Source organism: Mirounga angustirostris, unplaced genomic scaffold, assembly GCF_029215605.1.
Source record: "Mirounga angustirostris isolate CCGP_5_RB_7025 unplaced genomic scaffold, mMirAng1.0.hap1 SCAF_7, whole genome shotgun sequence".
NCBI lineage: Eukaryota > Metazoa > Chordata > Mammalia > Carnivora > Phocidae > Mirounga > Mirounga angustirostris.
The window spans coordinates 28,842,065-28,854,141 of record NW_026991715.1 but is presented as its reverse complement, the minus strand read 5'-3'; the positions used below and the strand labels follow the sequence as shown (position 1 = coordinate 28,854,141).

The window sequence follows — 12,077 nt, the reverse complement described above, 5'->3', positions numbered from 1 at the left end:
TTTGAGGATTGGTGTCAAAGTCAATGGATTTGGCTAAGATGGGGGTACATGGAGATGAAATCTCAAAGCATTTAGAAGGGTGGTTGGTTGTCAAGAAGGCTTACAAATCTGACTCGGATGTGGGGGAAGAGATTTTGCAGACTTGGGTGGGGGTTATATATCTAATCTGGATAACTCATTTCAGGTTTTCTACACTACTAAGTAAGGTGCAGATGGACCTGAAATGTCACCTACCAGGGAGCTCAGAGGTGTTGATGCAATCCGTGGGGATTCTGACATTTCCTTGAGTTCTCTCCTTCCATTGCCTTTGATTCCTGGGCTTGGGGCTTTAATGGTCTGGAGGACTCTGAGCGCTTTATATCCTTCTGGGTAATTCTTCAGCCCAAGGTGAAATGGGACCATTGTGCCAAGTTGCCCATAGTCTCATGGAAACTGAAAGTGTTAATTTCCCCCACTTTCTTGCTACCTCCTTTTTCTGAAACCTTGAATTCTGTCTTTTGCTTTTATAACTGCCTTGGTGATCAAATTAGCCAAGCCTAACTCTTTTTTTTTATTTGACAGAGAGAGAGAGATAGCGAGAGAGGGAACACAAGCAGGGAGAGGGTCAGAGGGAGAAGCAGGCTTCCTGCCGAGCAGGGAGCCCGATGCGGGGCTCGATCCCAGAACCCTGGGATCATGACCTGAGCCGAAGGCAGTCGCCTAACCAACTGAGCCACCCAGGCGCCCCAAGCCTAACTCTTGATAGGTTCTGTGATGCATTCACAAATGAGATTCTCTAAATTAAATGCTAAATATTCTCATTTTTTGCCTTCCTGCCGTAGCGATTCTAGTTCTCCCCAGTATATAGCTAAAGATGAAGACATACAGGTAGGTTCACATGCAGTGAAATGCTAAAAATAAACTTCAAAAAATACCCTATTGTGTCATTTACCTAGCAATGTATAATTGTTATGGAAACTCATAATTTATGGAAGCTGTCAGGCCAGCAGAACCCCATGTCTAGTTCTTAAGCAATTAGTTAATGGCTTCCCCCCCTTTGCTGTGCCCTTGTATGTCAGGCCATGTCGGTATGTCTACGGAGCCCTTTTAATTGTTTTCCCAAAGAGGGTGTCTTTAAAAAGGAGTACGACGAGTTCGAAAAAAAACTAAAAGTATATAGGTGTTCAAGAAATATTCTTAATTTTGAGAACCGTCTTAACCCCGTTTTAAGGATGAATGCCGACAGCTGAGATCGAACTCAGGTCTGTGGAATATTAATGTAACTAGGTAATTCAGACGACTATAATTACACAAGACTTCCTCGGAAGACTAGTTTTACAAGATGTCTCTATTTAATGACTCCAGCCATCCTTTTAGGATCCAGCACCAGCGGCGTAAGTTCTTTGGCCTGGGGGCATCTAAGACGCAGGTTAGGCAACCCTCCGCCTCTGTTGCCCCTTCCTAGAAGACATGCAGACTCTCGGTGCAGTAAAATGTGGATCCTCCCCCACCTCTGCTCAAAACCAACCTTGTGCGTTGGTCTCAACCCGTATACTGCCCACCCCAACCCCAAGAACGCTTTCACTTAGCACCCACCGGGAACTCGTTTTCACCATTCTCATTTTCTCTTCCGGGTCGGGCCGGGGCGGTGGCGTCCGGCCGATGTTCCGGTCTTGCGCAGTAGGCTCCGAGCGCGAGGTCCGCGGCACCGTTGCCATGGTAGTGGGCTGCTTGGAACTAGCGGGGCTGGCAAGCCAAGTAGGGTCGGTGTCGAGTTGTTCCGCAGGGTCTGCGCGGAGCCGGGCCGGCGGGACTGCAAAATGGGCTGAGACTTCCGCTGCTGACCGGACGAGGTCGACTGCGGGGCAAGGGGCGCAACACTGGTCCGAGACCCTAAGACGTCTGGTTTGAGGAACCGGTGGGGCTGAGGTTTTCTTGGGTCCGGGGGCCTGATCTGTGGGCGACTGCAGTATTTCGGGAACCCCAGAGTTGAGGGGCGTATGATAGAAGTGTGCGTGTGCGGACCCCACTCCTGATGGATTGGTGACATGTAGTGAGGGAATCGTAAATCTGAGTGTTCACAGGAATGACCGAGACAGCAGGAAGCTCCCTAATTTCTGGTGAGCCCTGGAGCCCCACAAGGACCCTACTGCCTAGTTGGCAGAGTTCCCGAGGACAAACAAGCATCTATGGAAAAGATTAATATTTTCCATGTTTACGTATTTTAAAATATGAGTTTATTGCGGAAATGCATTGTCCAGCTTGAATAAATAAAAGTACAAATGTTTAACTTCTTTTTCTTTATTTTTATGAAGAAGAATCCGGGCTTGAAAATGGAGATGTATGAAACCCTCGGAAAAGTGGGAGAGGGAAGTTATGGAACAGTCATGAAGTGTAAACATAAGGATACTGGGCAGATAGTGGCCATTAAGATATTTTATGAGAAACCAGAAAAATCTGTCAACAAAATTGCAACGAGAGAAATAAAGTTTTTAAAGGTTTGCTTCTTTTACCTTAATTGCTGTAAGTCAAAAGAGGAATTGTTATGGAATAAAAAACTATATAGGGAATCTTTTAGTTAACATATGTATTAAGACATAGAGTAGAATAAAAAAGTGTGGTTCCCTATCTTATTGTCTACATTTTGAAATTTTATCGTGATACAAGATATATATGCTTATATATAATGTAACAAAAGTTATGCCAAATATTATGAAATATTTATTCAGAAATAGTAAAAGACAGTATCTGCTCTAAAGAATTTTTATTGTTTAATCAGAAAGATGGGAGGGCACTTGAAAACAATACTGAATAAAAAGTGACTCATAATAAATGCCAAGTGATTAACACAAAGTCCAGTTGGGTAGAGAAATTTTCTTGGAGGAAATGGGACATGCATTTGGTCTTAAAGGATGTGCAGAATTAGGTAGGAGGGAGAAACTATTGTATTCTAGGTTAGGGGAACAACATAAACTCAGAGGTGTTCAAGCAGGACAAAGGACAGAGAGCAGGGACGTTGATTGGTCTGTAGAGTTTTTGTACAAAAGTAGAAAGAGGTGAGATTAGAGAAGTGAACTGGAGTTAGGTTTTAAAGTCTTGTCTTAAAAGGACAAAATTTGATTTTGTAAGAGGTGGAAGGTTTTGAATTCAAAATAAAGCAACTATATATAATAATTTAGCACTATTTTTTAGAACAGGTTGTAAGACAGAGTAAAAACAGGGAGGTCTGTTATAAATTTAATTCAAGAATCCTGGTAAAGATCATGAGAGCCCTCGCTGGGTTGCAGCAATTTGAATTTAAAGTTGGAAAAGCAAAGTTAAAACAATATATTGCGGAAGAAGACATGAAAGAATGTAGAAGGAAACACAAAGAGGGAGACAAAAGGATTGGTGAAGTTCAGTGACTGTTCTCACTGATGGAAATATGAAAGACCCAAACAAGAAATGGTCTGGGAACTAGTTCAGTTTCAGAAATGTTGAATTTGATGCGACAAGAATACATTTAAGTAAAGCTGACTAGTATGCTTTTAGAAATGGGGCGGAAATTAGAATTTTGTGTAGGTATGACAGGTCAACCCAGGGGAAAGAACTCAGGACTGTGAAGAAAGGAGCATTAACCTTCTAGGTCCTTGGGGATTGGGTACAAAACTAGGGATTAAAAAAATATTTAAATCTACATATTTTGTTTATTAGAATTTGTCTAGATGCTGTAAGGTTTATGACTTTGACAACATAGTCTAGATGTTTTATGTGAAGAAAATAGATACTCTTTCATTTTTTTTTTAAAGATTTTATTTATTTATTTGAGAGAGAGAATGAGAGAGAGAGAGAGAGAGAGCATGAGAAGGGAGAGGGTCAGAGGGAGAAGCAGACTCCCCGCTGAGCGGGGAGCCCGATGCGGGACTCGATCCCGGGACTCCAGGATCATGACCTGAGCCGAAGGCAGTGGCTTAACCAACTGAGCCACCCAGGCGCCCCAATACTCTTTCATTTTTATCTGATACAAAAGTAATATTCACCTCTTTTTTACAATTGAAGTATAATTAACATACAATGTTATATTAATTTCAGGTGTACAATGTAGTGATTTGACATTTCTCTACATTACTGAGTGCTCACCATAAGTGTCGTCATCTGTCACCATACAATGTTATTGACCATATTCCCTGTGCTGTACTTTTCATTTCTGTGACTTTTTAGTTTTATCCCTGGAAGTTTATACCTCTTAATCCCCTTTTATCTAGCTCACCCTTTGTCTCCTCTGGCAACCACCAGTTTGTTTTCTGTATGTAAGAGCCTGTTTGATTTTTTTGTTTGTTCATTTGTTTTGTGTTTTTTCGATTCCACATATAAGTGAAGTCATATGGTATTTGTCTTTCTTTATCTGACTTATTTCACTCTGTTACACCTTCTAGGTCCATCCATGTCTCAAATGTTAAGATCTCATTTTGGGGGGGTGGGGCACCTGACTGGTTCAGTCAGTAGAGCATGTGACTCTTGATCTCAGGGTTGTGAGTTTGAGCCCCACATTGGGTGTAGAGATTACTTTTATATATCTATATTTTAAGATTTTTTATTTATTTTTTTTGACAGAGAGAGACATAGCGAGAGCAGGAACACAAGCAGGGGGAGTGGGAGAGGGAGAAGCAGGCTTCCCACAGAGCAGGGAGCCCGATGTGGGATTCGATCCCAGGACCCCGGGATCATGACCTGAGCCGAAGGCAGACGCTTAACGACTGAGCCACCCAGGCGCCCTAGAGATTACTTTAAAAAAAAATCTATGGTTGAGTAATATTCTATCGTATATATACACCATATCTTCTTTATCCATTCGTCTATGGATGGATACTTTGGTTGCTTCCGTATCTTGGCTATTGTATTAACACTGCAGTAACCATAGGGGTGCATATATCTTTTTGAATTAGTGTTTTCACTCTCTTTGGGCAAATACCCAGTAATGGAATTACTGGATCATGTGGTATTGCTACATCTAATTTTTTGAGCAACCTCCATACTATTTTCCATAGCAGCTTCTTCAATGTATAGCCACCCCCCCACCCAACAGTGCACAAGGGTTTCCTTTCCTCCACATTCTTGCCAACACTTGTTATTTTCTTGTCTTTTTAATACTAGCCATTCTGATTGGTGTGAGGTGATACCTCATTTTGGTTTTGATTTGCATTTCCCTGATGATGAGTGATGTTGAGCGTCTTTTATGTGTCTGTTTGCCATTTGTATATCTCCTTTGGAAAAATGTCTATCCAGGTCCTTTGCCCATTTTTAAATAGTATTGTTTGTCTTTTTTAGTGTCGAGTTGTGTAAGTTCTTTATATATGTTGGATATTAAACCCTTATCCTATACATCATTTTTAAGTGTCTTCTCCCATTCAGTAGGTTGCCTTTTTGTTTTGTTGATGGTTTCCTTTGCTGTGCAAAAGCTTTTTATTTTGGTATAGTCCCAATAATTTATTTTTGCTTTTATTTCCCTTGTCTGAGGACATAGATCCATAAACATGTTGCTAAGGGGGATTTCTAAGAGATAACTGCCTAATGTTTTCTTTTAGGAGTTTTATGGTTTCAGGTCTCACATTTAGGTCTTTAATCCATTTTGAGTTTATTTTTGTGTATGGTGTTAGAAAGTGGTACAGTTTCATTTTTTTGCATCTAGCTGTCCAGTTTTGAAAAGACTGTCTTTTCGTGATTGTCTTGCCTCTTCTGTTGTGAATTAATTGACCATGTAGGTGTGTTCTGTTCTTTTGATTTGTGGGCAAGTTTTTATGCCATTTCTATTTATCTGTGTGTTCCATTGATCTCTGTGGCCTGTTCTGTTGATCTGTTTGTCTATTTTTGTGTCAGTACCATACTATTTTGATACTATAGCCTTGTAGTATATCTTGAAATCTGGGATTGTGATACTTCCAGTTTTGTTCTACTTTCTCAACATTGCTTTGACTATTCGAGGTCTTTTGTGATTCTATATAAATTTTAGGATTATTTGTTCTAGTTCTGTGAAATTCTCTTCTTTGTAAGTCTATATTAGATATGGACAAATTTGTTTTTTAAATAAAATAAATATGTTAAGCATATATATATGTGGATTGTTGAAGTACTCTTTCTAGACAGTGGAAAGAAAAGGTAAAGTCAGTAAAGATGTTATGATTTTGTGAGATGCCAGTCCTATTCCTGATGACCTAAAACATTTAATACTGTAAGGCAGTTGTTGTACACCATAAGTGAAAATCTGATTAGATGGAGATCTTTTCCCAGGCAGTATCTTTTGCTCTTTCTTCAACTCTGTTACATTTAAGCTGATTATTTTTTTCTACTTTATCATTTTGGTTTTTTTTTTTCGAAGATTTTATTTATTTATTTGACAGAGAGAGCGAGAGAGGGAACACAAGCAGGGAGAGTGGGAGAGGGAGAAGCAGGCTCCCTGCTGAGCAGGGAGCCCAACGCTCAATCCCAGGACCCTGGGATCATGACCTTAGCTGAAGGCAGATGCCCAACAACTGAGCCACCCAGGCACCCCTCTACTTTATCATTTTGTAAAAACAACCAATATGTGGCAAGAACACAGAGAAGAATTAGAAAATGTACTTAACTATTACAACTATTATGCAGACTGTTTTGAAACACCTTAACTATTTATTCTCATTGGCTTATTTATTTGTTTGGGTGTTTTTGTTTGTTTTATTTTTAAGTAGGCTCCATGCTGGGCCTAAGATCAAGACCTGAGGAGAAATCAAGAGTCAGAGGCTTAACCAACCAAGCCACCCAGGTGCCCCTTGTTGGCTTATTTCTTATGGAATTTTTAGTTTGATCTTATCTAATTCAACAAGAGAGAGTTCTTGGATTAATTCACATTTTTAGTCTAAAAAGGTTGCCATTATGACTTCATTTGAATTAAATTTTTATGTGCTAGAATTTTATTAAATAAATTACAGTTAGAGTAATTAGTGACAATATCTTTAGAAAAGTTGTCTGGTAATGAAGGGAAACAAAAGTCAACAACTTGAAGAGTGGCAATGGAGCATTTCTAGGAGTTTCATGGTTAATCTGAGAAAGCACCTGATTCTTTACCCTGGTGGATCTTCCATAATGCTTATTAACTCACATTGACTCTTCGTTGCTTTAGCCTTAAGACTAGAGAGGGAACCCGTAATTTTCCTTAATTGAAGGATTAGTAGTGTAGTGTCCAAAAGCAGTCAGTTGTTCGGGCTGCCGCTAACATGGTGTCACTGCAGCCCTCTGGCATCTTGCCAACCAGGGGAATTGGGAGCAAAAATAGGAGAGGAATCTGGCATTATATCCTGGCATGTTTTTCTTTTAGTCGTATTTTAAGGACTTTGGTCTATGTGATAGTACAGATAAGTAGAAAAATTGATAATTGTGCTGTTAGAATAAAGACAAATATTTTTCATAAAAGTTTAATTTTCTAATGAATCTAACATTGAAAATATGCCTCTCAGTTTGTAGCCAAAGGAATAAATGCTTTTAGTAATTTGAAGATGTTAAATATTTGAGACTTGGTGATAATTAAGTTAGTGTGTTAAAAAATAAAGTAAGCAGCATAAAATATTGAACCTCATTTGTTTTCTAAGCTGATAGATGCCATTTTTGACCTTTTGAAGTTATCTTACCATTGATTGTTACTAGTTTAAAAAGGTATTTTGTTACTTAGTAGAATATTATAGACAGTGAACAAAAAGGTATCCACAAATAATTGTATATTTTTGTGAAGTTCCTATGACATAAATTGTTATCTCACATATCTGTAAAGTTTCTACGTATTTTGATACTCTTTTGTTCCAGTGTAATTAATTAATTTATATTGTCCACCTGGAACTTATGTTTCACTTTTGAGAGTTGAGGATCAAACTAAGAAAATAATTTATTTGAATTCAGATCATGTACTGAGTGGCATTGAAATCCATGCTCATTTGAAAAGATAACATTTTAAATTTCAGATGTTAGACTTTTTTTTTTAAGATTTTATTTATTTATTTGACAGAGAGAGAGAGATAGCGAGAGCAGGAACACAAGCAGCGGGAGTGGGAGAGGGAGAAGCAGGCTTCCAGCTGAGCAGGGAGCCCAATGCAGGGTTTGATCCCAGGACCCTGGGATCATGACCTGAGCCGAAGGCAGACGCCTAATGACTGAGCCACCCAGGCACCCCTCAGATGTTAGACTTAATTATAAACCAAATTAAAGGATAGAAAGATATGTCTTAGGGGCACCTGGATGATGCAGTAAGTTAAGTGTCTGACTCTTGGTTTCAGCTCATGATCCTCAGGGTTGTGAGATAGAGCTCCACATCTGCTGAGCACGGAGTCTTCTTGAGATTTTTTTCTCTCCGTGTCCCTCTGTCCCTCCCATTTGTACACACTCTCTTTCAAATAAAGAAATCTTAAAAAAAAAAGATACGTCTTAGCATACCAAGTTAAAAAAATATTAAAAAAACCTATTAAAAAAAATAGGCTGAGAATATTTCTGCCTTTAAAAATTATATGGTGTTATATATAAATTAGGTGTTATATATACTTATAGGTGTTATATATAAATTAGGTGTTATATATAAATTATTGTGCATGAAATAATGTATTATAAATCTGTTTCTTTTGTCAATAGCAATTTCGTCATGAAAACCTGGTCAATCTGATTGAAGTTTTTAGGCAGAAAAAGAAAATTCATTTGGTGTTTGAATTTATTGACCACACAGTATTAGATGAGTTACAACATTATTGTCACGGACTAGAGAGTAAACGACTTAGAAAATACCTCTTCCAGATCCTTCGAGCAATTGAGTATCTTCATAATAATAATGTAAGTGCTTCGGAGTAAGCCAATAGGATGTATATGAATCTTAAGTGCTCTTTATTTTTTTTTTTTTAAAGATTTTATTTATTTATTTGACAGAGAGAGACACAGTGAGTACACAGTAATAAAGCTGTAACTATAACAACAGGGCAGAACAAGTATGGGATGCTAAAGGAAGTATCAGTAATTGGTAAGGAGGAACCAGCTGTTAATTGGGACCTTTTACTGGGGAAAGTACATCAAAATGTTGCCAGGCGGGCTCAAATGTAGGAAGGTTTGGAGGTAGGAACTGGAAACTAGGACATGGGAATGGGAAATGAATGTGGATGCTTTTAGGGAAAGAAAGCAGAAATGAAGTTGCTAAGAGGTACACAGTCTTGCTTAACATGAAAAAATCAAGACAGGAAAGATCAACTTCTGATTTTTAGTGTTGCCTTTAACACTGCCTAGTAAGTGTTTAGCTCAGCAAGTTTTTATGGAGATATTTCGTTCCCAAATTCAACTCTGCTTTCTGGGAAGTTAGATATACAGGAAATAACAGGAAGAGCCTCAAAAAATTTATTAATAAATGATATAGGCATAATATCTTATATCCTAAGCTTTTTTGGATATCTTAATTTCTAATTTTCTGTCTTGCTAATAGTGCATCTCATTTTGTGGTTTTGAAAAATGTGGTTGTGATAGCAACTGGAATTCAGATTGTCATTTCCTTGCCAGCTGGATCCATGGGGAGGCCGTATAATGTAATAGTGAGAGCACAGTCTGTAGAATCAGACTCTCCTAGATTTTCACCCACCAGCTTTTCTCTGGGTAACAACACACCTGTGCAGTTCACAGCTCACTGCAGTAGTCTGCAGTGACAGGTGGCAGTCCCATTATGCTCTGATCCCAGGAAAGTTGCCTGATCTCTCTGAGCCTCACTGTCCTCTTCGGTAAAAGGATATAGTACCTCACAGATTTTTTGTAAAGGTCAAATTAGGTAGTAGGTATAAAGTGTTCAGCATTGTGTCAAGCATATTTTAAGTACTTAATAAGTAGTGCTGGTAGGGAGTCAGGAATAGTTGTGTTATCTGTATCCGTGTCATGCCTTATCTATTTGAAAGTGTTTCTTGAATCAAGGGAGACACCAGTATGGGCTATACTCGGAGGAGAGGACTTCAAAGAGGAAGTAAAATTAAAGTAAGTAGAATTTGGAATTGTAGCTAAGATTTCACTGGAATAGAAGAGGAAATAGATTCAGATGGAATACCACTGTGAGAACAGTGGCAGGCCTGAGCAGGGGACTTGAGAGAGTGGTAGTGAGTGAGCTTTACAGAGACTAGGTAAAGGATGATAAGATTGCATGGGTTCCCTGAGGAGAGGTTTCCAGAGTCTTGAAATTCATCCTGACGAGTTTGGACTTTTTCCTGAGGATACTGGGAAACCACGGAAGGATTTTGAACCTGGCTGTAACCGGATTAAAACAAAACCTAAGTTTATTTTGGCAAGTGTAGAGGAAAAGTATGGGTAGAAGCAGATCAGGAGAGAGGCTTTTGTGACAGTCCAGATATGAAGTGGTAAGGGCTTGAAATAGGGAGAGGAAGGATGGCAAAGGCAGAGGATGGAAAGACTCAAAGGGGAAATGATAGGATATGGGGACTAAGTAGATATGAAAGGGATGTGAATAAAGTGAGAAATCAAAGATAATTACAAAATTTTTAATTGAGTGCAGGAAAATTATGGTGCCATTGGCAGTAACCGGTTTTACAAGGGGGAATTGCTTTTAGAAACATTGATATATTTTAAGGGACAGTGAGAATTTCTCAGTCAGAATAGTGGTTGACCTATTATTTAACATGGCCTTTCTAGGAAGTTGTCAGAACTGGATATACAGATTTGGGAATTTTCCTCTTAGAGACTATGGTTGAAGAAGTTAAGGATGGATTATTCTCCAAGGGACAAAAAGAAAAGTAAAAGGTAGTCCTCAGCACCACATATGGAGGAATATCCATGGAATTGTGGGGGCAGCAGAGAAAAAGGCCTAGACAGAAGCACCTAAATTCTTTATTCTCTTGGTCTCACCAAGGACCTAAAGTAAAATTAACCCTGTCATTCACCTCATAGAATATTGTGAAGTTAGTTACTCCTGAGAATTAAGGCAGCCATGAATGAAGTGGCTCATTAGAATATTATGCCTATTATCTGGGTATCTGGGTTCTGGCCTTGATGATTTAAGGTTATCTTCATGTTGACAAAAACCAAGAAAAGAAAACTTTATTTTCCTAATATCTCCAAATTTCAGATGAATATTTTTATGTGACTGAAATGTCTGAGATAGAGTCTATCATGATACCCCATGTTACTTTTCATAAGAATTTATGAAGTCAGATACAGTTCAGTACCCGAAAAAGCTTTTTATCTCCAGAAATATGTTTACCTTCTTCTATTTAATAATGAAAATACGTTTTCTTTCCTATATTGGCTTCTAGGCAGCTCAAATAAAAATTTACTATTCAGTTACAGTAACTAATTGATTATAGGAATTTGTTTTATCTTTTTCACTCTGGTTGTTTTTTAAAATTTAAAATTTTTATCTGGTTAGTATTATAAGCCTCTTATACCTGAAACAAATGTAACATTGTGTGTCAACTATACTTCAATAAAAAAATTTTAAAATATATTATAAAATATCCAAACTATGTAGCATAAGATTATGTGCTGTTTGTGCTGATGTGCACTCCTGGTCTCCCACTATCAAACACACAAGTGAGAGTTGACTGTGTCTGGCTTTCACAAGTGGTATGTCATATAATTTCAGCTCATTATTTTAGAGCAAATGGGTCTGACAGATTAAAACTGTGTACACAGGGCACCTGGGTGGCTCAGTCAGTTAAGCATCTGCCTTCGGCTCAGGTCAGGATCCCAGGGTCCTGGAATCGAGTCCTGCATCAGGCTCCCTGCTCAGTGGGGAGTCTGCTTCTCCCTCTCCCTCTGCCCCTCCCCTCCTGCTTGTGCTCTCCCTCTCTCTCATCCTCTCTCTCTCTCTCAAATAAATTTAAAAAATTCTTTAATAAAAAAAGCTGTATAAACAATAAATATTACCATGCTTTTATTTCATATAATTATTTTTAAAAACTCAAAGTTTTAGAATTCATGTGATAATTCAAACTGCTTATTGTTTACTTACAGAGAAAATACCATACTGTACACGAAGTTGTAAACTTCATACAAATTGAAATAGTTCTTCAAAAATAGTCCAAGTCCTATAAGCTTGTGAAGCAATATTAAGTGCTATGTAAAGA

The 12,077-nt window shown here is 38.4% G+C and overlaps 1 protein-coding gene across 1 annotated transcript in view; it reads left to right on the top strand.

Annotated features, from left to right (window-relative positions):
- Positions 1-1,770: 1,770 nt before the first annotated feature.
- CDKL3 (cyclin dependent kinase like 3) overlaps positions 1,771-12,077 on the top strand; it is a 59,683-nt gene continuing 49,376 nt past the window's right edge. Inside the window, exons 1-3 of the mRNA XM_064595909.1 lie at positions 1,771-1,897; positions 2,295-2,477; positions 8,608-8,802. Of these exons, the coding sequence (XP_064451979.1) occupies positions 2,313-2,477; positions 8,608-8,802 (360 nt within the window). The 5' untranslated portion in view covers positions 1,771-1,897; positions 2,295-2,312. The remainder of the gene's footprint in view (positions 1,898-2,294; positions 2,478-8,607; positions 8,803-12,077) is intronic.